General features: G+C 41.5%; 1 protein-coding gene across 3 annotated transcripts in view; it reads right to left on the reverse strand.

The window, feature by feature from the left end:
* Window positions 1-239: 239 nt before the first annotated feature.
* RNF152 (ring finger protein 152) overlaps window positions 240-26,809 on the reverse strand; it is a 53,060-nt gene continuing 26,490 nt past the window's right edge. Inside the window, exons 1-2 of one of the 3 annotated variants that reach the window (XM_085304358.1) lie at window positions 25,362-25,383; window positions 240-12,539 (exon numbers count right to left, since the gene is read on the reverse strand). In XM_085304358.1, the coding sequence (XP_085160484.1) occupies window positions 11,761-12,372 (612 nt within the window). In that variant the 5' untranslated portion in view covers window positions 12,373-12,539; window positions 25,362-25,383 and the 3' untranslated portion in view covers window positions 240-11,760. Of the gene's footprint in view, window positions 12,540-25,306; window positions 25,323-25,361; window positions 25,384-26,809 lie in introns of those variants that run through there. The other 2 variants (XM_085304357.1, XM_085304356.1) reach the window with 2 other exon arrangements.

Genomic DNA, 26,809 nt, shown 5'->3' on the forward strand with positions numbered 1-26,809 from the left:
GAAGCGCAGCCCATTCAAAAGASATTTTTCTCTGACTCTCTCACAAGTACATAAAAGCCTCTTTCTGATGGACCATTTGAAAGTCACCTCCACACATCTGAAACTTGGCTGAGGATCTCAGTTTTCCTTTATTACTGCGCAACTCTATTAAAGCTCTCAGTGGAACCGATGAGTGAATGTCCCAGCCAATTTTATTTTCTTGTATTAAAAAAGAAAAGCACACACTAGTCTATTGAAAATAATTTTAAAGAATTTTAATCATAGCAAATACGTCTGCACATTTCTCATAAAATCAGCACTTCCACATATACAAAGGACGAGACTCCGGACACYGGCCTACAAAAATGCCATATGTTAAAACAGGAGAAGTGGCAGTGTAGGGGAGAGGGTAATAACTGTGCAAAGGTTTAGACATCTTCTGAGGCAGTCAAAGCAAGCAAAGAATGCTTCAACAAGCATTCAGATTTATTGACAGCACTTTGATTTCACCTTTACAAAGTCAATATTTGGCAACATTTTGACACAACAACAGCCCAGCAACTCATATATCTGTAAAGGCTAGTTAGCCCTTTACAAGAAAGGAAGGGAGACAACGCTCTTAAAACTAAGTTATGGATGTTCTTGTTTCTGAAACACGTCAAGGACTTCAGTTTGCAGCTCCTGAACAGTGCCAGCTTGCTTGGCTAGAATATAATTAACAAGGGGTGGGGAGGGAGCCTGCAGAGGGCACGGGAACATGTCGAACACGAGTGTATGCCAAGGAGCAGAGAGGGTGGTGGTGCTGTAAGAGAGCTATGTAATACCTGCGTGCCCAAGGCTAATCTCAACCTTCACAGCTTCTGGTGGAGCTGTTAACAAGCCTGAAGGTCCAGAGGGGGAGGGAAGAGGACATCGGTGCAACTGACATAAAAATAGGCATTTCTGCCTTTGATTCTTAAAGCAAAAGCCAAGCCCTCCAAAATTTCCTGTTCTAATTAATGTACTGAGCATATGACTACATACACACATCTTCACAACTGCACTGAGATAGAAACTAGCTCCCACTTCAAAGTTGAACCAAGAACTCTTCAGCTGACATCGTAATTATTCAGTATTTTCCCTTTTCCTTTTTGTTTTAACACCTGTCAAATTTTATTTGCCCTCACTAGAAAAGCCATTTCCAGTGCTTCCTATGTCCATCAGTAATACAGTAGCTTTACTAGGGTTTCTTCAGAGTGCAAAGATAGGCCCTTTGATAGGGACTTTTTAGGTCTGCTTTAAATTATAGTTCACTGGCGATGCTTTTGGAGCAATTAGAAATACTATGGCTGAAGTAAAGAAACTGAAATCAACTGCAAGGAGCTTGAAACACGTGTTGGGATGGTGACAAGCAGTTCCCCTGGAGTACATGTGTGTGCATACAGTCAGTCCTACCCTCACTATTGCAGTCACGTACACACCAGCCCACTGGTCTTGAACCACATGGTCCACCTGGGACTTCAGTGGATGTTGTATGACTGCTCCCTCTTTGTTTCCGGCAACCATGGACTTCATCTCCTTACTCCTAGGGCTTAAAAATATTTTTATTGTTTTGCAAAGTCATTATTTTACTGCTGAAAGAACAAGTATTTCAAATTGGCACAGGCAGCATCTCCTGACTGTGCCTTCTGGCAGGCCCAGATATGTACAGAACCACAGAACGGTTGAGATTGTGAAGGGACCTCTGGAGGTCATCTAGTCCAATCCCCTCCTCAAGCAAGGTTACCTAGAGCACATTGCACAGGATGACATCCAGGCAGGTTTCAAACATCTCCAGGGATGGAGACTCCATAACCTGCTCCAGTGCTCAGTAACTCCTGAAGGCTAGGACYGAGGGTGGGATACAAACCCACACATGCARAGCACAATGGATTAGCAGTCCATCGCCTTAACCACTCACCACCTCACCTTCTAGYTCTGCTTAGTARGGTCTAGGCTCCACAACAAGAAGCTTCCTAGGATTCATTCGGAGCACAGCTGAATTTCAGGGGCACCTCTACTTTCGCCTGACAGTGTTTAAAAGGATATAGAACAGATGGTRGTAACGTGGCCTGAATTAAGAACAGCTTTACCCTTCTTTCTGTTTTTCCTTGGTGCTTGGTTTTGTTCTTCCAAAACAATTATAAGCAAGATAAGACTGGGGGGAGGAAGGGATCAAAAACACCTTTTAGAGCCTACAGCAAAAGTCTATCTGAGCAATAYGACAAACCTCAGCTTTGCAATAGAAGAAGTAGCCTGCAATGAGGCAGCCTCCTTTTGCTTTACATATGAAGCTGAATAAAAGTACAGGACARTAGGAAACTTCTATGTTTGCAATGACTTAGAAAGCTGAAGGAATCTTATAGGAAGWTTCTCACTTTCTTTTAAATGCTTCCGTGGGAACATATTTATAGCAAAGGAATCACAAGACTCCAACCTCTAACAGGAGATGTCGTGTTTGACAGTTGCAGCCACGAGGACATTTGCAGTGTGTTCTTACAGAGTCATTGCTCCAACAGAGCTGAAAAATTTGCCGTATTCGTTTTTCAGCCAGTCCAACACCTGCCCCAGAGCAACTCCTCTCCTTGGGCCATGTAAGCAAATAYTGGGGCCATATTGTGCAAATGGGATTTAACCAGATCCTGTCTTCCTTTAGCAAAATGCAGGTCACTAACTCAAGGCAAAGATTTAACACTCTCTTAAGGAGACAGATGATTTACCCTCCAAATCAGTAAATATCTCTTTATCAAAGGCTGCTTGTTGTAGATTTATAAAAAGAGAGCTGCCACTGCATGTAGTGCATATCACAAAGATCCTCACAGGCTGAGTCCACTAACTGCTTTAAATAAAGCATAAGACCTGATTTTGATCTCAGAGAACTGACAATCAAAACTAAAGCCACATATAGTACTCTGTGTGCTCAAAATCCAGGAAGTCCAGGCTTTGCACATTTCAGCAGGCATTTTAAATCTAATAGGCAGCATGTGACATTAAGATTTTGGTGCTATTGCAGTTTTCAGCTGTTAGAAGGTTTATGAGGTATTACGAAACAGAAGCACATACATACATATTGAAACTCAGCAGACCTAATCCAAATCATGAATATGGATTTTCTTCCTTCTCTCTCTCCTCCCAAGAAAACAGGATCACAGAATTAATGTCACTATTACACTAGAATAAATTGCAGAAATAATTTCTAGTCTCCAGTTTGTTTTGCTTTTGCCCTTTTCAAAAATGTTGGGCTATAATTTTTTGCAAGGTTTAATAACCCAGCATATATTTAAAAAGGACTGACAATAATGACAGCAGACAGAGGGATATCACAAATCAGACTTTGCAYAGAGGCCTGGAGATGCCCTTATTCTGTGGAAAGTTGTAAGCATGTTCATCAATGAAAATGTAGTAGAAATTTGCAATWTCTCATTTATAAAGAGATATCGACTTATGCGAATCTGCAGGAGAACAGCTAAGTAACAGGCAGAAGGGAACAGGAGATGACAGCTCAGTAAGGAAACAATAGATAGGGCTTTTTACGCCTTGTTCCTTCTTGTTATAAAGGACAGAAGAAGGAATCCAAATCCAAAGATGTCAGGCACCAGCAATAACAAACAGAGAGAGTATCTAAGCTCTTCAGAAATATCTCCATGTCTCCACTCGTCCTGACAAGGTTTCTCTAGATCCCAGGAGTTTGCTGGAGCTGCTGCCTGCTTGTTCTGCCTGGATGACAGCCCAAAGACATTCAGTGTTGCAATTCCTTGTTTATCACAAAACTACACTTCCTGCTGGTAACATTTTACAACTCTTATCACTCCCTTCAACCCAGCTACAACTGTCCAAATTTTGTCTTCTCTAAACCGGATGAGGGGAAGAAGAAGAAAGARCAGTATATGTATCTGTTACAGCTAGCCAGTTCAGCAAAAATAATCATTAAGCAGGGATTCAGTTATATCAACCTGTAGGTTTAGCAAATCCCTTGGCATTTCAACACAGAAGGAAAAAGCGATTAGAATTAAATTTACTTCTCTTGGGTTTTTTTTAAATCATTATCACTGCGGACTCTCAAGGTATTTTTTAGTGTAGATTTGGACAGCACACCTTCCCCTCCACTCCCTTTGAGTTAAGAATTTTCAGCTATGTGCAATGAGCAATTAAAAATAGGAGTTACAGAAATACTAAGTTTCTACATTCAAATACTTGAAAACAGCTGTCTTGGGAGATTATAGAGCATCTCCTAGTTGATCTGTTTTCAAATTTCAATATAAAATCTCCCCTGAAGCAAAGCTTATTACTTCACATATGGTTTAAGAATCATGCAGACTAGTCAAATATCAAGAAATGAACATCTAAGTGTGAATCCATCTCTGTTTGAGAATTTAATCATGTAYGACCAAATCCCTTCAGCTTTCTTAGACAGTTAATGCTTAAGTGCTTTCTCAGTTAGCATATTTTCCTGAATCACYGTCCCAAATATTTAAATACATTTCTTAAGCAAATCTTTGAGAAACATCTGTGACCATTCTTCCAAATAATTTAAGCACGAAATTATTCATTTGCAGTTCAGTTATCAAATTGGCCATTCTTGGAAACTGAGCTTCCTCTTATTCGTGCAGTCGGCCACGTGCTTCTACCACCTGAAAAGCTGCTTTGGAAGTGTTGCAAGACCTACCACCTTACTTGAACCCTTGAGAGTGAGATCACATACTACACAATAAGTAACAGCTGATAGTCTTTAATCTCACTTCGGGTTAAAAAAGAACTCAYCAAAATATTTGAATATTACTGAAAAGTATGATTTCACAGAAATGAATAGAATAGGGTTACACTAGCAACACACCATTCAGCTACTAGAGGCTAGGCAGGTCAGACAGGGGAACTCAAGACAGGAAACATAAATCTGAATTCAAACAATYTTGCAGGGTGACGGGGTTTTCAGATCTTTAGGCAGATTCAGATTTCTCTTAAACTGATAGAAACTGCAGCAATTCGGATCTAGTCAGCGCAGGCAGGGGCCTACAGGTCAATGTTTCCAAGACTGATAAGCACAGTGACAGCAAACACAGCTTCTCATAATTCTCAAGATGGATGARTAAATAACCTTGAGCATCACACTGCTCAGATTCCTCAGTTCTTCTATTTATTCCACCTTGAAAACTAAACCCGAAAGCTACAGATCCTTATTTGAATCCTACTGTTTTATTCCGTGTAAACTGAATGCAATACTTGTACCAAATAWGCAACCTCCTTCACCCCAACCCCAGATTTTCAAATCTAGTAAGTTCAACAAACCTTGTTTTTAGCTGTTTGGCATTACCAGCTTTGGCAGTCACTTTCATTGTTTATCCTGGGAGATGGCCACCTCCTTTTTGTACGTTCAGTCAACATGTACTCAAATAAAACAAGTTTTTATTTTAAACAATGTGACACATCTGCACACACAGAGTTCAGTGCTTTTTTTTCTTTTTAATTCAAACAACTTCTCCCTGCTGAACTTCTGTTCAGCTTGTGTCTCTTATGAGTCCTGAGCTTCAGTGATGCTTTAGCATCCTAAAACATTCCCAAACAGTTGTTCTTCAGTTAGGCAGAAAACTGCACKTTTGAAACAGGCAGCTTCCCAATTCAAAGGCGTTGAAGAAAAAGCAAAATCTGAAGTTTCACAGCTAAGGTATTCCTGAGATACAATTTGACAGAAGTGACAAATGCAGATCACTGCAAAACATGGCCAAGAGATGTTTTCACACATCTCAGATCTGAAATTCTAGGCTGTGGCCTAATCACCTGCTCATTTCTGCCTGTCCTCCTCCCTCTGCACCCGTTCTTTGCTCTTTCAAAATAGCTCAGCCCCAGCTGGTTTGGCTTTCAGGAGCACTTTGTAATAGCTGTGCATCAAAAGACCTTCACTTGAGCTTACATAAACCCCTGATCCACTGAAAGCCCAAGCATCCAGCTGTTCTCCTTTGGGGTGGACATCCCCAGCTGGAAGCACACAGCAACATAACCAGCTCCTCGCCTGAACCCAGACAAGGCATCAGGCCTGAGGCAGTCAGTCCCATGCAGCGTCGCCAGGAGTTGGTATCAACCTGGGTTGCAGARGGCAGCTCAGAGAAGTAGAGGTGGCAACTCATCATATGGGAAATGCAGGAAGAAGTATTTGGACTTCACACTCCAAAGCTGCCTTAGCACGCCTCTCGGCACCGGACAGCCTGCTGCCTTCCTGAGATATAACAGCCCGAGGCCTTCGTACTAAGCCTGTCAGCATCACTCTGCTACATGCAAGACTGCATTATGTGCATGTGGAAACACCTCCCACACGTAGGGGCTCCATGCTACCCACATGCCCCYATTTCACCCCCATGCATGGTGCTAACTGAGGAGAGTAAGCACAGGCTTGTGTATATCTGAAGGGTACTGCAGAATGGACAGGAGAGAGGAAATATTTTCTCCTGGGTGCAGTTCCTACCTAATCTCTCAGAACTGCCTCTGATGTTCAGGAACGTGCCTAGTACAAAAATTATTGGCATTCCTTAGAACTAAAATAAAGTTTACTGAAGTATAAGGAAATACTTGGAAAAAAAAATCTGCATTTTCTGAACATGTATTAGGCATAAAATAACTTAGAAGGTAAGCACTTTCAACGAGAGATGCCCAGGACAACTTTAAGAGATGTCTGCAAAACTGCTCAGCTTGATGAAGCAAGCAGCTTTGTTTGTTGACATGAGCATGCAAGAGGTAAAGTGACAAAGAAAACAAAACAGTCCCAGCTGTCAGGCCTACGGACACTGTAACACATCAGAAAGGTCACTAGGAAGCTGTAAGTCCATGGCAGCGTTTCAACACAACCTTGCCCTACTGAGGCTCTCAGACAAGAACCTACATTTTCAGGGCCAACAGATCTTTTCAACAGCCTCCTGGGTGATGCTGGGACTCATCTGCTGCCATGCACCTTCTCCCCCCCACACACCCCTTAAAAAAGCCTGAAAAATAAATTTCAAGACAGGCTTTTGGTGCTTCTGGGATAAGGAAACATTTCAAACCCAAMTGGAGGTGTGTTCATTTAACACATGAACATCTCCTGCAGTGCTCACACAAGTTCTYGTGCAGGCAGTTGCTCCAGGGGGCCTTTAGATGTGGGTGGCAGGTAGGGTCCCTTTCCACAGCTGGGAGGAGGCAAAGTCCTCAGCTCATCGGCATTTATGTGAAAAGACCCAGAGAACAGAGAGGCTCAAAGCAGCTCAGAGTTTTTTCTCGCTGGACCGCCTACAGCAGAGCACAAATCACATCTGAATTGTTTGGTTGCATTTTAGCCCTGTGGTGAATGTAACAAACCCAGTGCAAAGCCACCCATTTCTGCTCCCCAAAAAGCGCCTGTAAAATTAGGGAGGTTGGCTGCTCCAGGCTCCAGCATAACTAATGGGACTGGGAAGAGAAGCTCAAGGGGGAAGGGGGAGCCAGCATGCCAATCTGTACAACACATGCTTAAACGAAGGCCAATAATCCCCCAATTCCATAAGGAAAAAGTTCACTTAACACTTTTAAATCATTTGATTAAAAAAAGGAAAAACAAAAAGCTGCTGTGGCTAAGTAGTCATCAGCTGTAATTCTGTATTCCAAGGCAGTTAAACCACGAAAAACCTCTCAAGATTTACCACACCCCCCACTTACACTTTGCCTTAAAACACGAGTCAAATTTCAGCCACCYCTCGAAAAATACAGACTGATTCTGCTAAATTCCCTTCCATGCTCTTCATTTCATGGCAAAGTAACACAGGTACTCTGGATTCACTGGATAGCATTCTTTTCCTGCTAATGTTTTATTCAGATTGAGTTTCATTAATAAAGATGAAACTTTGGACTCATGATTGCTCCATGTTTACAAAACATCCAGGCTCCTTTACATCTTGGTTAAGCATGAACAATCACTGAACACATAATTTCCTAAAAAAATCCTGCATAACAAAATTGCATATTTTGAATTTTTAAAATTCACTAAACAGAATTTCACAAAGTGAATAATCCTAAAGTCTGTTTGCCAGGAAAGCACAAGCAGAAAAATGGAAGCTGGGATCTTCCAAAGGGAAAGAAAAAAGGAGGAAAAAAAGAAAACCCTGGGCCCCAACACGCACACATCCTTGCCATTAAACGAACAAATAAATACACATTCATACAGATTAAATTTGTTCTAAAAATGCAGGCGCATTAGTAATTTCCCATAACAGTATTTAGCACAAGTTTTGGTTGCTCAAACAGTACTGAGTCACAGGAAGTTTCCTTCTTTTTTTGGAAGAACTGGGTAGTGATCGCCTATTAGACACCAGGGGACAAAAACTAACCCAGGACACGATGATTTTGATACAGAATTGGTGTACACGTGGTGTACATCTGGGATTTCCTTTAGGTTGGGATTTTGGCCTGGGAAAAACTACAGACAAGGGTGGTTTTTTTTTTAAAAAAAAAAAAAAAGAAAGAAAAGAAAAAAAGAAAGAAAAGTTAGAGGCATATAAAGCAGTATCACTTTTTAATGCCAGGTACTAGACCGAGGAATGGGATAGACTGCACTGCATTTTTAAAGTAGTATGACAATCAACATACTTGAGAAACATTTTAACACTGTACATTACAACAAACTATTTAGTTCACTTCTACACAAGTCAGCAAAAAGCGGGGTGATCCAACATGATATGGCAGTTGCAAATTTAAAATGAGAGTCACAGTCTAAAGCAAAAACAAAAATATCTTCAGAACTCCTATTAAAAAGGAACTTAACATACACACACGCGCCCACAGAGATGAAAATCTTGAGGTCTTACTTATTGCTCTTACACAAGGCTGTGAGCAGGCAAGTGTCTGGATCAGAAATTAGGTCAAACATGCATTTCAGCAGGCACTAAAAGTACAGGAAATTCTTACTAACAAAACAATGCACTGTGCTACGTAATAGAGGATGGTATTCTGCTAAAATAATACTTACRTCATTAATACCGGATAAACTCCAGGTCTGCCTGTCACGTAATATATTACGCAGTGTGGTATTTTAACCTAATTTCTGATTTCTCTTTCATACTGCCCTCCCCACGCAGGCACAAAGAGCGGCAGTTTTCCAGACAGCCATTCCCTGCGACACYAAAGGGAACCCTCGACCTCAAGAGCTTACGGCAGGCATTGCACAGCCAGAACGAGGTTAACGTAATTAATATTGTATAGATTAACTCCCAGGCCCTGCTCCTTGGCTGCCTTGCATCTTCGCACAGCCGYTCACGACTCCGACAAACACACGCAGAAATTGGTGTAAAATGYTTCGCCGTTGTTCTCAGAGCATCTTCCAGCTATGCTCTACACTCCTGCTACAAGCATAAGCCACCGCTAGGGAATAAGGCAGTAGAARGTTGAATCCTGTATCCGATCACTTTAAGAGTCTTATAAAAGGCAAGATTTCTTCGTGAACTCGTTTTCCTTTACACAACAAGCAGTGTAGCGCAGATGTCAACAGAGATCTGGCTACCTAGTGGYGACAAGAGAGTAACAAGTTCACGAGTTTGGAATTACTGTCGTTCCCTACTGCAACCAAATCAAACATGCTGCTGAGAGGTGTCTGTGTATTACAATACTTGTAAGTCAGGTTCAAGGCATACTGCACGTGGGCCTTACATGAAAAAGGCATTGAACATGTGTTATCTGAGGATTATTGGGTTTTTTTGCTGTGCTATGCATACAAATGACAGTAGATAAAAATCAGTATAATGTACTTAAACTCCTCTCCATACATGGCCTTGTATACCCCATAACGATTAAGCACCATATACACTATTCTTCAGTTAAAGAAATCAATGAAGAAAASAGTGGTTTCGGAGAGGAAGGGGAAGAAATACAGCACTAAGAAAGAGTTATRTTCTCAGCAGGAAGTTCTAGTTGAAAATAATGTTTATCGTGAAACAAAAATTTGGTTTTGTGACATAATCACAAAACCACCAACTTCTACAGGACTAACTTGGGCAATGTASAGCCAAAATTGTTTCCTGGTGCTACAACATGGCATTGAGCAATCTCAAGTCAATTTAGAAAGAGCACTAGCAGCAGACAAGAGAACATTCTTCAGAGAGGTTATGCCTAAGCAACTGTTCACACTTTGTACTTGCAAAAARAATCAGTGCAAATCAATAGCTTTTTCTGCCTCATTAAAGATCTGTGTCATGTGCCCCTTGATCTGATCCTTAAATCTCACAAATTTGAGCTTTCAGACTTGCCAAATACTCTAACTCACATTGAGCTCTACTTTACTTCATGAGCAGTTCTACTAAAGCTAGTGGGACTGCTTATATGGTGCAAGGTGCTACTGAACTGAAGAGAAATTACAAGAATTTGGCTCTTTCCAAGCAATGAACTACAAATTACTGGGGGTTTATTGGCAATTCACAGGTGGAGGGAAATATTTTGCAGTCCTTTTTCACATCAGTCCATATGTGCATATCTGTTCCTACATCCCAAGATTTATATCACTGAATTGAGGAAAGGGCTCAGTTATGCTCACATTTTGACACCAGGACAGTCACAGTGATTTAGGAGGAGTTGCACAGCCCAAGGAGAGGCTTAGGTAGGCCTAGGTGCTGCATCCTTCTCTGTCACYACCTGTTATTAAATGATGGCACAGAATGGACCTCAGTCTCAGTCCAGATGGTGAGGCTTCCTCAGGGTAAATTTTTTTTATACCTCCATGGGTACACAGTTGCACCTCCTAGGAGAGAGGGAGGTGAAACAGGTCTGAAGTTCTTAAAACAAAACAAAATTGACCTCTAGTAGAAAAAGAAAATGAAGAACAATTTGCTATCACGTCCTTGCAGGAAGGAATCCTAGGACTTCTCATGACTCACATCTTCACTAATCCTGTGAAGGCCACATCATCGAGAAGGCCTGGTGACAGATCAGAGATAAAACAGCATGTCCAATGTTTACCATTCAAAGGCATTCTTCATGTGAAGCTGGTTAGGCAGAAATGTTTTGACTGCATTTTTAGGTATTCCTCCTAGCTCACTTTGCTTCCCTGCTTGGATCCTTCACCAAATGAAACAATTTGGAAGTGCTGCTCCCCTATAAGTGAGAAAAAAATAGAAAAAAAAGAAAACAGAGACAGAGAACGGCAAAAAAAACCCCACCACAGAGCAAAATGATTGCTTGTAAAATATTTCCTTTTAAAAACTATTGTACAACTTCCTAACTTAGTCTAATTAATGTGCAATTTAAAACATATAAAATGCCTTACCAACTAAAAGATTTCTTGTTTTTACAAGTCCACCTCGTCCCCGTTAAAAATAATGTACGTGTGGATTGGTACTGAACACCTTTTACTGAGTCATACACCAATTCTCTCTCTTAATTCTAAAAGAGCAATTTTGATTTTAATCTACTGTGTTTAGAGAAGAGCTCATTCCATATACTTTACAGTATAACCAGCTACATAGATGTCTTTAATCTCGTAACATGACAAAAATCATTGTAAATTACAGTCCCTTTGATAAATGATTATGGTGACACATGCAGTCCTCCTCAATGCTGTTACCATCAGACACTCGACATGATTTTCTCCACACGTTGCTGAGAGGCCTCACGTTCCACCTTTTAGGATTGCCACAGGACTAACAAGCAGCTGTCCGTGTGTCAAGCGTTCTGTAGTAATTGGTCAAAGTTGCAGCGAATTGTCTCACTTGATCCCACCACCATCACCTACCCAACCCCTGGATCAGCCCGCGAGAGTACTCTGAGAGCAGCTTCTCCTCAGCCGCATGAAATCACCGTGAAGCGCTTGGAAATGCACGACATGTTGTGGAGGACGATGCCCAGCAGAAAGACCAAGACACAGGCCACCAGGATCACAGTGCACACTCCTGACCAGGTGGAGCTTTTCACGACGCCTCTCCTGTCTTGCTCCTCGGCTCCGACCTCTGCGGGGATGCTGCCCTGCAGGGGCTGCTGCTCTGTCGGGATTGTCACCACCGTCAGGGACTTCTGCTGGCTGCCGGGCAGGAGGCGGCAGCCAATGTCTCCCGGCAAGAGCGCTCTCTCCTTGGAGAGGGGCAAGGGCAACATGTAGCACCCGTTGCTCGGGAGTTTGATGAAGACCGGCGTGTGCTCTGAGGTGTGGGGGATTGCAATCACAGCAATGACCTCGGGATCATCAGGCAGCTGCGACACAGAATACCCCGGCGGCAGCTTCGTGATCCCACGGCACCAGGGACATCGCAGGTCCTTCTGGCTCGTCCTCATCTGTTGCAGGCACACCGAGCAGCAGGTGTGCTTGCAGTCTAGCAACTTGGGCCGCCGACGGGGGCTGTAATAATTGAAACAGATCTGACACTCCAGCAGAGAGTCCTGCGACAGCGTCTCCATTGCAGCCCGTGCAGGCAAACACCTTGTGCCTTGCAACGACCTTCACCACAGGGCCCAAAACCTGGGGGGCAGCTCTCTTCTTTCCACAACTACTTCTCCCACCAGCGAAGGGCAACAGTTAGGAAGACTGCAGGAAAAGCTTGAATCTGACTTGAATCTTCCAGTATCTGAGACGAACAGAAAAATAAAAGTGAACAGGTTACTTAAAGGAACTAAAGAAAATAAAGGTCTAGCTGACTGTATATAAAAGCTAAAGCTGTCTTCAGAATGAAGCAGAAAGATTAAATTTGCAACTCCCAAGTATGCATTACTCTATTAGCATTGCAAAATTATTTAGTGTCAAACTGTCACAGCAGCCTTCACTAGTTCTCCCTTCCTTTTTGCAGTTACAAAATCACTTCCACCACCCATCTTCCACCWGCATTTATGTTTATACACATAAAATCAGACGCTACAGTTCATGAAGCAGGTCCCTCAGKATCTACCTCTTGTCATATTTTCTAAGTTTTTCAACCCTTTCTGCACCTTAGAAATTTTTCTCATTTAATCCTTTAAACCCCTAAGGATTTTTAGCCATTTGACTCAACCACTAAGTCTGTGTGCTTGTGTGCAAGGTAGGGGAAAAGAAAAGATGCATTTCCACAGGCTCCTGAATTTATGCCTGTAAAATGTGTGAATTAGCAACCAAGTAACTATACTGAAAAAATCCACATTTGTACACAATGAAAAGGGATGGCATGTTTTTCAATAAAATTAACAGTTTGCCTCATTATGCAGTTTATGGACATGGCTCTCTGCAACAAAAGCCTTGTCATCAGTGGAAATCTCATCCAGGATAAAAGACTCTATTTAGACCTAGGGCTGCAGAACACCATGAGAAACAACTGTTAATGCACAGAATTAAAGGCAGTCTGTTACTAATCTTATTCCACACTAGTCATTATAAGAGGATTCTTTGCATTTACCCACTGATTTCTTATAGCATTTTCCTCTACGGAGGGCTATTTAGCTTTTTTTGATTTTGCCACTCCAGTGCACAATAAATACTAAAGGGTGACATATTTTCACAACTTTCTGTTTTGCATTCCATGGTGTATTTGAAGAAGTATCAATCTGAATTTGTCCCCAAACAATACAATAAAGACAACCCAAAATATTTGCATGGTGAAATTTGAATTTCTCATATAGTAATATTATTCCCAAAACAGAGCTAACACCTGAAAGCTATAGCTCTTGGAAGACTTCTTCATTTCTGTAGAATTATTTCTTGTTCTCCTTCCCCAAATCATAGCAGCTAGACTGCAACATGCTAATGGATAGGTGACATTAGTAGAACAGAAATAACGTGGCTCAAGACAAAAAGGCAGCCATGCAGAAGAGGCCTCTGGACCACACAACTCTAYGATAAGAGTCAGGCGCAAAGACAACTGAAAGAAAGGATCACTGAGAGATTGGTGTTCAACAGAGAGAAAAAATGGAAGTAAGAACTACTCACAATGCAATGCAACTCCTGGCTAAAAAACATTCAAGACACAGACCAGATTAAAAGTAAGTTACAGAAACTCAGAAGAGATCATTCAAGTAATCAGATCCAGTTTCCAGTCATCAACCTCATGAAATCAAGGAATTTTGTGTTTTGCATAGAAATGTTCATACAACACCTGCTTCACAGTCATGCATCCATCCCCTCATGCCAAGCTCATACATTAAAAGATGCAACTCTGACTTGCTACAGATGGTCCTAGGTTTCTGCAGATTTATTAAAAAAAAAACAGGTACAACAATATTGCAGTACAATTATCAGAAAAGGCCCCAATGTCTGGAAATTCAAAAGATGAGGCTTAAGTTTAAAAATAGAGTAGAGGTAATCCCTGYGTCACTATAAATCGGAATCTCTGCATGGAAGGTCTGTCCTCTGCATTTTGGATGCCAGTGAATTGACTGGTGAAGTTCTCTTACCTCATTTAGTTGTTGTTTATAACCATCTTTTTCCATATACTKTGCTAAATTTAAACCAATTTGGATCAATATGAATGTGATCGGGACTAAGCTCATTTTTTCWGACCTCATAATCTTACATACAAGTAATACATACAGGTAGCTAGCAAGCCCCTCATCCCTGATGTAGTGACAATCTTACAGCAGAAGATCAGTGCTAGACAGAAAAAGATGAGGTATTCAAATACCTAAAGAATAAAATTAAAGTCACCTCCAGGCAAACAGTATCTAAGGAAAAAGAAAAAACTGATGACAAGAAGATCTCAGCTGGCCTGAATGCTATATAGGTCTGTGAAGTGTTTCTCCAGTAGGTGGAGGTTTTAAAGTGTTAAAGAAAAAGGAAAAGAGAGCCAGATTTATTTCTTTAAGGAGCCAAATGAAAACATTTGCCAAGCCATGATGTGTCTTAGCACATGCATGACATACAGTGCTCAGGCTAGTGCAGAAGCTATTCTGGTGACAATCTTGTTTTAGTGCTGAGTCTTCAAAACTGTCTTATGCAGCTGTGTCTCTTTAAGTGAATTTTTTTATTTCTTTGTTTTAAAGAACGGTTACACATATTATTTGGAATAACAAGGGAGCATCGCTCATATACCTATACCAAATTGTAAGATTTCTCACTTTCTCAAAAGGACTCAAATTATGATCAGAGATGCATTTTGACAGAGCAGTAGTAACATCCTGTAAGCAGAGGGGCTAATATGGTTCCTTCAGAATATATCTATGGACCAAGTAAAGAGTAGCCACAGCCACCTAACAGCCCCTTGCCTCTGACAATGACAAGTTGCCTGGTTCAAAGGTTGGGTACCTAGGCTGACAGTTGCAAYGTAATTTTACTTCCAACCATACTGAAAGCCCTACAACATGTCTGCGTTGAAAGAAGAGAAGAAGAAAACAGATCTGCAGTTAGAATTTAACAGTTAGAATTTACCTGCACAGTATCTGTTTAATTCATTTCATCAGACATAAACTGGAAGAAAACAAAAACCACAGGAGTTCTCACGGTATTTCTCTAGCACTTTAGTGCTAGTTGAGGTCTGCTGGAGCATGAGCTCTCTCTTTGACAGGGGACTGACCTCTTGAAAAGAGTTTGCAATCCACGCACCTCCCACAGCAGCAGAAAGGAGTCAGCTATCAYGGACAAACACTGTATTCAAAGCAGAGTTAAACCAGACTCTTCTTAGTGCTCAAATCGCAAAGACCAGGAGGCAGCCAGGCTGCACAGGAGGGCACTGCTGACTTCAGCATCAGTCAAAAACATTGTTTTGTTATTATTTGTGCTCATCAGCCAGTGGCAGCTGGGGGGTTGGTGGGGAAATGTTGACAGGGAGAAAAAAAAAAGAGAAGAGAGGGAAAAAAAGAAACARAAGACAGTAAGGGATATCTTTAGGACTCTGTAGGAGAGACAGCATGCGTGTGGATATGTGTACGCATGTGGAGGGGAGGGCTGGGGAACATGACTGTGGAACCCTACACAGACAGAAGCAGCTGAAATTGTGATTAATAACTCCACCTGGCATAAATCTGACAGCAACTGAAAGCTCTTCAGGGCTGAGATCTAACTAGTAATATTAATAAAAACTAACAAGGTATAAAAYCCACAAGCTCCAAAACACAAGCATMAGAAAGGTGCAGCAGAAGCAAAGGAAGCAAGAAGAGACAGATCTGCCAAGGAAGCACCAGGAAACCTGTCTGCCTCCCTTCCTCTCACCCGCAGCCCCTTCCACTTGCTGTGGCTCACACATCAGTTACCCAGCTGCAGTCAGCGGGYGAAACAAGAGATTCACCAGGAGACAGGGCAGCTCTCGAGAGAGAAGGGTCAGACAGCAACATGCAAAGCAGCTGAATCCTGCAGTGGGGCATCACAGTAAAGCCAGATGACTAAGAGCGTGACAGAGTTCCTCCTTGTGGATCTGGGTTGCTCTCTGGAAGAGCTTTTAAGATTTGACAAAAGCTCCTATGGGTCAAGAGCAATGGAAGACACAAATCTCTGTGAGGCATAAACCAGGTATTTCAACTGTTACACACACTATACTGTGAGCACCTTGCCAGAGGCCTTGGCAGGGTGCCAAACTCACTCTGTGGGTGAGCAGGAGGCTTGGCAGGCCAAGGTGGCAGCTTCCTTTGCCCAAGGAAAGAGAAGGAGGAAATGGTATTTCTCGCTCTCTCGCTTTGAGCACAGTCCAGCGTGGGAAGATGCTGCCCGAGGTGAAAGGAGAGGACTGCTGCAGCTCGTATAACACAACCACGGACAACAAGAGGAAGAAGAAAGCAAAGGAGTTAGATTGAAATCAGGTTTTCCTCAGAGAAAGCTCTGCACAAACCATAGCTATAAAGTAGTTCCAAATTGGCCAGGTCAGAAAGATGGTAATTTTTGGAACCTTGWCAGTACAGTAAAAAGACAGACAATAAACATCCATGCATGAGGGATGAGAGCTGGACAACAAGTCAGAGACCGGAATAATTGCAAATCGTTGCCTATTAACAAATATTTTTGCTGTATAAGGACAAGCCCCAGTGATCCTAAGCAGTGGAAACCACATACTTCAAGGGGTTCTGCCTCCATTGCAGAACTAAGAGCTATCTTCACACRTACTTCCTAACTTAGTAGGGTCCAAAATTATATTAACATGAAAGCCTACAAAATTTATTTTTAATGGCACCTGTGGAATTTAATACAATTCATAGAACACTAAATATCACACCACATTTTTAGAGGCTGACTTAGGAGTAGGCTGATGTAGTCAGCAGATTATTGAAAACTTCAAACACTTTGCAGAGTCTTATGTATATACTTATGCTGTACTTGCTGTATGGCAAGGTTAATAACACACTTTTAGCAAGGCAGTGCATTGATGATACGTCACCTTTCTAAAGAAAGGTTCATTACATAAACTCCCCAAACACATTAAGCACTTTGACAGTATTACAGAGTATGTATGATTTATGATGGAAAAAGATCCATTTGTTTTAGGTACCCTTAGGCTGGAAAAGAGACATAGGGGGAAAGAGACAACTGTTCTCAAAAGGGGAACTAATTGCAAGAATCATCAGCCTGCAGATATGAAAAAAAACGCCTGCTAGAGTTGCTTCAAAACGATAGCAAGGAAGAAGGAATATATTCAATATTTGGAAGCACTTCTACTATGAAATTCAATATCCATGCATGTTTCCAACAAATTTACTCTTGAAGAATAATGTATTGGGGTTGTTGCAAATGCCCAGGATGTGCCACCTGATATCCCCTGAATATCCTTCACTAAATGATCCTATTTATTTTTAGGCTGTTCTGTAGCACTAATTACCATAGTAACTGAGAACAGCACAAAGATTAATTAATTTATTCATTCCAACRCTCTTGTTAACAGAGAAGTATTATCGTCATTACACCCTTTCATCATCTAAGAAAAGAAGCACTGAAAGATGAAGCAGTTGGTACAAGGTCATGCAAGCACCACCCAGAGTCCCTTAAAGCTCCTGGACAATTACTTCAGCAAAACTCCACTTTTCATCTCATGAGCCACCAGGTAGGGGTGAAAGTTTCTGGACAGAKTCTTATTTCCAACAGAGAATCAACAAAGGACAGAAAATCACAGATTTCTCCCCTACCTCCCAGGTGAAAGCATCTCCACAGTATGCTTGAGATCTTCTGTGGCTTTCATTGCACACATTACCTTTTCCATCAACCATGAAARCCATGACAGCCTGTGATCTAGAACTTATAAAATATCTCAGTGGACACAGTCCATCCACCATGTAGACTACAACTGGGAGATTATACGCATTTTCAGGGACATACAGCTAATAATAAGACAATGAAGGTAATCTGTTCTTCTCTCTGGACTAACGTATTTGCCAGGCACCTTCCTTTAGGCCAGTCAGCCTACACCCTTCCCATACAGTTATTCACATTTGCACAAAAAGTATTGCAAAAGAAAAGCATTTTGAGTTGGCCTGATCCTTATGCAGCGCAGTCTGGCAGTGTTCCTTCAGCTTCAGTCAAGCATTTGCCAAGATGAGAATCAGGTGAGCACACTCGCAGATGCATAAAGCCATGGAAAATAAAGCCGAGTGAAATTGTAATATATGAGCCTAAAACATCCTACGAACCATAGCCAGGGGAACCATGCTGATGGGAGGTTGGAGAATCAGCTCTGGAACATCTCAGCTGCACAGATCAAACGAGACAGAAGCTGGCCTCTCTCCTGCTGCTTTGGCAGCCTAGCAATCTGAGGTGCAGTCACGAGAGGGGAGTCTGGTTGCAATGTATTAACCCAGAGCATTTACATTAGAAATTGTCACCCACTAGTGCTAGCAACAAGAGCTAGATAGATAAAAAGGGGCCTAAGAATGTAACCAAACATTAAAAACTTACATATTGGGGACCAAAAAAAATAATTCAGGTGCAAACACCAAACTTAGGTGTTTACAGAAAACAGAGAGACACTCACATGCTGCATGTTATTCCATTTCTCCTCACCAGCTGTGTTGTTCCTTCCTTTTATCTGCAAACTTTGACACGTCCACACTCCCTGGTTCCAAAGAACTTTTTTTGGTCAACTATATGATCAGGATAAGCTGCACTTTGTTCCAACAGCAAACACTACTAATCACCCGTAATGTGCCTGATCAGCAAACGACTGACTCGCTCTCTTACTGCTGAGTCAAAACAGCAAAACTACATCTTGTCAGAAAGTTTAATGTGGAGTGCTTCACCAGTGGGAAATGCTATCTGAAATCAAAACATCCCACAGAAATGTGCCAATTTCAATCAGACTGAGACAGAAAGCCGACAGCTTTCCTGCCCATCTGTCTACTCAGCTCCTCGACAGCTCTCCGTGTGGGTGGACRTGGAGCCCACGGCTTGCAAGCCCTGACCCTGCTCCTTACCAGCCCAACTTTTTTACACTTCATTAGCTCTGGAGCTACATGTATCCGAATCTCTCAGACTACCAGGCTCATGGCAACCTGGCAGAGTACAAGGGACCTCAGTCCTGGCCTGTTATGAATCTGACGGTACCATTTCTGTGCTGTCCCTAAGCCCCAGAGTTTGGCTTTCTGAAGAAGTGCCCTGACAGAATGAGACACTCAACAGTAGTGCTAAGACATTCCCAAATTTGAAAACTTCCCTTCTGACGAAACTTCACGGTTCCCTTCTAGCTTGGAAATAAAATCTCTGGCATTCAGAACATCCCAAGGGACAATGTTCATTTTTACAGTCCGTTCGAAATACGAAAGTACAACTCTTACAGTCCCATTCGCATTTCTTCCAGTTTGTTGATTGCTCTCAATTATGCCTCACTCGCTCCTAAACTCCAGTGTGAGAGGAATTAAAAAAGCACAGATTTCTCCACTACCAGATAAAAAACTCGTCTGCTATTCAAGTTCCCATCTGGAGGAACAAGGTGGGGTCTGGGGAGAGAGGAGAGGAAGAAGTCTACCTCTCATACCCTAAAAATAAGCAGCACCAGCAGTCATTTCTGTTCAGAACATAAGGAGTAGGTGAATGGCAAAGACAGATTTAGAAGTTGCTTGCCTAATTCAAAATAACATCACAAATTAAGTCAGTAAGGCCAAAATCCTGCAACTTTGCATACAGGAGGAGCTTTGCCCATGCAAAGACTAAAAGTTTTGGTCATTAGAATTGCTCTCAGTAACACCTTTTAATTGCAGTGCAACATCTTTGCAAAAGAGATATTCATTTACCACAATATAACAGAATTTTGTAGTGCTGAAAATGCTGGGGCAGGGAGAGAGAATGAGAAAGTCCCCTTTTGACTGAGGTGACATGAAGCACCTTATCAGTTAAATGACAAATTTTGCTCTTCCATTAGAGTTTTGTGCTTAATCTGCCATTGACGGAATTTGCCTGATACCTGAAGAGAAATTTAATTAAAAGATTCTTCCCTCCCTCCCCTGAGAATCTGGTATTAGACTTATAAAATACAACCATCAAAAAAAAATCTAATTTTAAATACATCTCAAATGAAGAAGCTTCTTACTGATATAGGTCAGTGGGTGACTCAGTGGGAATCAGCTTGAATTAGCGCATTGAGACAGCCAGTCTATTACAAGAGATAATACTACCGCTCTCTGGGGTCACTGAGTAGATTTTTGATAAAACTAGGTCAAACTCTACCTGCATCAAGCCCAAAGAGAGGAAGAGAGAAAGGAATCAATACTAACACATTTCATATATTGCCTATATAACCAACTGAAATTTCAATTGCACGCTTACGGCAGGAAATGGGAGTCCCTCACATGAGGGCTTTAACTGCTGCGACTGTGCTCTGCTTTCCTGTCTCAGCCAAGCAGCCTGCTCARCCCGCTCTGCCCTCCCGAAGCACTGGCTTCCTGAGGAAGCGCTGCCCAGACCCACATCTCTCAGCAGCTACACTCAACAGTATTCACAGCAAGGGCTGGGCTGGTTTGGGGTTTGTTTTGTTTGGGTGTGGGGAGGGGTTGGTTCTTTTGTTTCAGCTAGTTAAAAAAAAAAAAACAGGAAATCAAAGTAAAACATCCATTTACATTGAATTAGATGGTAGTAAGATTATAAAATATTTTATTTTAGGCCTTGTACTAATAAATAMAGAAATTCTTTCATAGACCGTAAGGAAGTTGAGTAAGGTTTCAAGGAGATTARATAGGGAGGCAAAGCATTTTCATCTCTTTACCTTTCTCATCAAATTTTTCTAAACAGGCAGAACAAGAGATTAAAGTCCCCCGTTCATCATGCAAAAAAGTGTAACTGACGCCATAACACAGAAAAACCACTTTCAAGAGCTTATCTTCATAAGAGAGCAGCAAATAGCCAACTAGTGCAGCACTTCAAGGTCAACTGCTAACTATGTCATTTCCTAATGCAGACAAATTGTGAACTCCGTGCATTTTCAGTCTCTGATAAGCAGTACAGCTGCTCAGGTCACAGCACTGGTCATTCTGGTTTGCAGACAACCCCAAAAGGAACTGGCACCAGCCCAAAAGCTCCTTTCTTATTGGAAAGTAATCATTCACCTTGTAATACTCCTGGCAGCTAGTAACATTAATATCATGCCTGCTTCCTGGATCTTGGGAACAGTCCAACTCCYGCTGCAAATATGGATCACAAGCAGAGTTAAACCAAGCCTAAACTGCACACATATTAATGGTTTCCTATTTCTAGGTGGTAAGTTGTCCTAATTTACATCACTGTTTTTACAGCAGTAAAATCCTTTAAAAAAGGACTTACTGGCTAKGCTGAATAAATAATTTCTTCCAATACTTTTCCAAAGCACATKTTTCTACCCATGCTAATAAACGTTCCACAAGGTCCCAGTTCAGCCAAACACAATTAAGCGCATGGCCATTGAAGTYAATGGGACAACACTCACTCGTGAAGTTGGTTTCATATTTACATACTTAAAACGCTAGCAGTCAATAAAGCTAATGCAGAACCCGACTGCAACAGCCACGGGCAGATCAAGCATGTCAGTAGCTGCAGCCACCCCTGTGCCACCTCGAAAACAYGTGCCCTAAGGAAACACAACCCATCCTTCCCAACGCAGCTGCATCTACCCCGACAGGCTGCACATGAGGACTCAAAGCTCCGGCACCGCTGGGAGATATTTCATACTAGTAGAGAGGCAATGAACAACTTGATGCCAGGAGAGGTCCTCARCTCTCATCATCAGTCCATGGAGCAGAGGGTAATGTGACGACTCCCGTTAGCTTCAATGGTCTTCAAACGAAGTCTAGAAAAGAGTGACGGAATTTTCATTTAAGTCTCTTTTTTTCCCTCAAATTAACCAGCACAGTTGACAGACCAAAGTGAACTTGCAGCTAAGCAATACAGTGTTCTCACGGTCATATGCCACAACCCAGGGTTAACAGCTGAGCCTGCTGGGGTACATCACCACAACTGTCTCTGGTGGGCTGAGGTAAATTATAGCCCCCTGACACTGAGCTCAAAGCTGCTGGCCACTAGCCTCTCTGCTCTGGCAGCCACGCAATCAGCTGCTCAAATGCTTAGGCATATGAAGATAAACYATTCTGGTCCGAATTACTTGAAATCTACGGTTGTTTTCCTTCAAAGAGACTGTATTCAATTCCAAGAGCCATTCACCTTCTGTAGCTACAAGGAGTTTATCAGACCTGCCAAGATCTGTCAGGTTGTATTTCATCCTTTACAGTGCATTTCAAAGTTTAGGCCAGACATCACCCATCATATTTCTGCCAGTCAAAACCTGGCTGGTTTTGAAACATCCTCATGTTAAATGTCCTTCATTTGTCAGCGCTAACCCAAAGTCTATACCATTTTTGCTGTGTGCAAATGCTGCAAAAGGACTGTGTTACGCTACATTTGAGCAAGAGGTCAAAATGAAGCAAACTGTCTTACCTCTTAATTTGGGGCCTGATCCTGCAGTCCTTGCAATGTAACAGCAGAACAAACTTGGAAAAGGTAACTAGCATAGGATTGCTAACGCTCCRGATTTCATCACAATCCTGACAGTTTATGGCCACAGTGGATTCTAGGCTCACATGATTATGAAGAATCAATTCAGTTTTCATTAACAATAGCTTCTAGCCCCATTTTTTCAGAAGAAAAGCTAGAGAACATGAATCTCAGAAGCCTCAATCCCACAGTTAGTTACAGCACTCTAATTTTTAGCCTCTAATTTGCAAGTCAGTCTCATGATTTCTTGAAGCTCTGAATCTGAGTTAGAGCTAACTAAAGTAATGCAGTTTTAAGAGGCTCAAATACACTAGCAATTTCAGACCAAATTAAGGAAATACTTTTTCTCTAGGCAAAACTGAAATTTTAATGCAGATGATCATGTCATTTCAAACTGCATTTCAATTTAACTATTTCTTTCCAGAATAAATTCATAAAAGGTATAGTAAAGTGCAAACAAAGCTTTTTATATTGATTCTGGATTTTCTTTTTTCTAATTTTGTCAGCCACTGACTGAGCCAGAAGTACCTCTTACTCACATCCACTGCTGAATTTGTAATGCTTAAGTCTAGCAATATATCACTTTTTCTTTCCCAGCTAGCAAAAGCAAATGAGATAAAGATACCAAAATTACCAGCAACTGATTCATACCAGCACTTTCACAAAGACAGTCTCTCAGCTCCTTTGGTTGCTGTGAAATTTTCAACAGATCCCATGGTGTGATCACAGCCTGAAAACGACTACACGGTTGATGTGGTTCCTAGTTTTCAGAGCTGTTTCTTGCTAAGCATCTATAGGATCTTATTTTGAAAGGGCAGGTAGAAAAATCACACTCATCCCTAGGGTCTCAAGAGCACATCCCCAAAGTCAATAGTAACTTCTGAAGACTTAACTTCATACAAGGTTCGTTACCTATTTCCAATTACATTATATACAACATCACATCAAATCGCAGTTATGAATCAAAAAGCTGCTTTAGAGACTGCTAAAGAGAAGGAAGAAAGTCTGTGCTGCAACTCTAAAAACTGTTGGACTGGAAGATATGATCTAAGAAGACATGGGATGCAGGTAGCTTTCAGTATTTATGCAGGGCTTAATCAGATTCTAGCAAGTCGAGATCTTTTTTCCATTTTTGTTACAGTAATATGTGTGCCTTATAGTAGTGTACGGAACACAGTAAGTATCAATGCATCCAGCCAAACTCATGCCAAAGGAACCACACTGACTTCCAGTCATTGAGAATTTGGCCCACAGATAGAAAAATCAATGTGACAAGGCAGATCCAAAAACATCCCTTCYTCCACCAAAACAAGTTCTCAATTAGGATGAGTTTCCCAGCTCTGAACCTAGATTTTCATAGTGCCAAGCTACAACACCCAGTGCTTTCTAGCCCAAAAGTTTTCAAAACTATTTATTTTACAGGTATCATTGTTACTATTTAGAATTGGGTCAGTGTTTTACTAATTTTTGTCTAAGTGACGTCACTGTCAGGTGAACTACTACCACTTAAAAAAGCAAGCAAACAAAACTTTTGTTTGAAAGATAATTTCATGTTTTRCCAATCACAGAAAAAATTTAAAATATTTCATGAAGTCAAGACAATACTTCTGCCAAAAAACAACATAGATTGGAAAAAATATTTCTGCTCTTTAAACCATTCCTTCATACTGTGCTCTATATTTTTAAGCTGTGAAGCTTGTGACAGTTTTTCACACCAAGTTACAGACCACCTGCCAGAGCAAGGTCTTTGTCAATGAACAGGCACTTAAGTTCTATGACAATAAAAAATAATGTAGTGATCAATAAAACTGTTAATGTTTTTTTTTAATACTACTTTTATTAATAYGATTATTACTAACATCCATGAGCTTTGCTTTGAACTCCTCTTCTCTGGAAAAGAGAGCGCTAATAGAGCAGGTGCCAGCAGGTGGCACTCCAGAATATAAAGCATTAAGCACCAGGGCTTGCAGAACCAATAAAGCTCCTTCTGCTTGTGCYGTGCCACTACCTTGCACTAGCAATCCTCGAAAGGTTTGGTTTGGTTTAAGAGGACTGTCTGCACTTTCCCACAGTAGAGATAAAAGCTATCAGTCCTACCTTTTATCACCATAATGCTATGTAGGTGCCCAATGAGATGCATCAGCAAGGTGAGATGCACCTTGCCCAGTCATTTCTAATAAGAGAACAGGGCACTAGCACATCTGTTGACTGCATCCCAAAGTGCTTAGCTGATGACTCACTCGCTCATTAAGGSGAGAGCTCCTGCAGGGTAGGTAGAGTTACCTTCCACATTTTGCACGGAGAGATAGCAGCATCTCCCTGCCTCCCACTGTTCTSCTACACTTCTCCAAACAAGGAGCAGGCTGGAATATAGCTGAAAYAATGCTAGCTTCTACTGCTTTAAAACAACAAAAAAAAAAACATGCCCTAAAGATTAAGAAACTAGTTTCCCTTATATTTTTGGCAGTACTCTATACATCCACAAAAAATACAGCGCTCACTCACATGGTTACAAACCATCRCTGCTGTCTGTTTATCAAGCCATGGTAAAGTTTCCCACCTTCTTGCCTCACTCCAAAGCTTGTAGGTTCAGTCAGACCGCCACGTCTCTCAGTTAAACGCTGACTGTCAGGAAAGCCTCTATGTCAGCCAGAAGAAATAAATCCATCTCAAATAATTGTGGCTCCCTGCAACTCTTATCTAACTGTAACAGCAATTTCTTGTTTTGCTCCTGTTTGAAAACCTCCCTGTCCCTTTGTCTGCAAAACAAAGCCCTTTAAAACACCACGCCAACTTGGGGGAGATAGGAGGAGGCTGCCTTTTTACCTAGGAAGACTGTGCTGTTTTCTTAGAAAATGAAATTTTAAAGATGAGCTAAGCAGGCCAGTTATTTTGTCCAACTCTCAAATCAAMGCATAGCCATCAAACACTTAGAGAGGTAATGAATCAGCTCAGTTGAAAAAATGATAATCCCGTGCTAGACTCCCCTGGAAAAGTTTGCAGTTTAAAACATTAAAGGTCATATAACTGGTTGGGGAAAAAAGGGGAGGGGGGGAAATGTAATTTTTATCRTAAGTCTGTATGAATTACCTAAAAAAACACACAAATAGTGAAAATAAACAGCCCTCTTGCAAACAAGTGAAAGTATTTACTGCTTAAACTCTCCTCAGAGGCAAACCTGTACCATGGGATATCTGCTGACACAGAAATAGCAGAGAAGATATGCCAGAAGGTTATCACCTTTCCACTCATGTATACTTCAGTGTATCACCTGCATTATTTTCCCTAATTGACATCACACACAAACGGACACAAATTTGGAAAAGATTAAGGTCATTTCCATGGATATGAACACCACACACAACCTAAACAAAACCAGGCAAAGCAATGCGTCCTTCTTAGAGAAGGGGGTTCGCAATCAACACTGCAAGCTATTTGCTGTGTTTTACGAAATACGCTTATATTTGGAACTCCAAACTCATTTCCTGACAAGCAACGGACACATACCTTTCTTCTTGATGGCTCTCTACCATTACCTGCTGAAAGGGGCACAACTCAGCTTAAGCGCAACGAACGACACGCGCTGCACAGAAGAATGCGTGTTTGATACACATTTTCAGAGGAAATGGGCTGATGGCACGGAAACAGAGATGGAGCAATTGTTCTTGCTTACTCTGCCTTCTTAGCAGCTATCCCAATGTGGATTGGGTTCATAAAACATTCATCTGTGGAAAAGCAAGTCAYGAAGCGTAACTGTAACCCATACCAATTTTAACACTGAGCAGCAATGAAGCGTGTAACTGTCTGGTGATTATCATGAGACATCAGAAATATTTCCAAATTAGCAAGTTATGCAGTTGCTGCTGTAAAAACTTATTTGAAACTCCTGTTTCCATGGATCTCCCTTAACAGATACATACTCTGCTTGACACTCCATCTACCAGGCAAAGAAACAGAACTAATGGGTGCAGAGACTTCAATATTCTCCTATCTCTGTTCGGTAAAACA

This window comes from Rhea americana, unplaced genomic scaffold (genome assembly GCF_003343005.1).
Source record: "Rhea americana isolate MKP2758 unplaced genomic scaffold, rheAme1 scaffold_207, whole genome shotgun sequence".
Lineage (NCBI taxonomy): Eukaryota > Metazoa > Chordata > Aves > Rheiformes > Rheidae > Rhea > Rhea americana.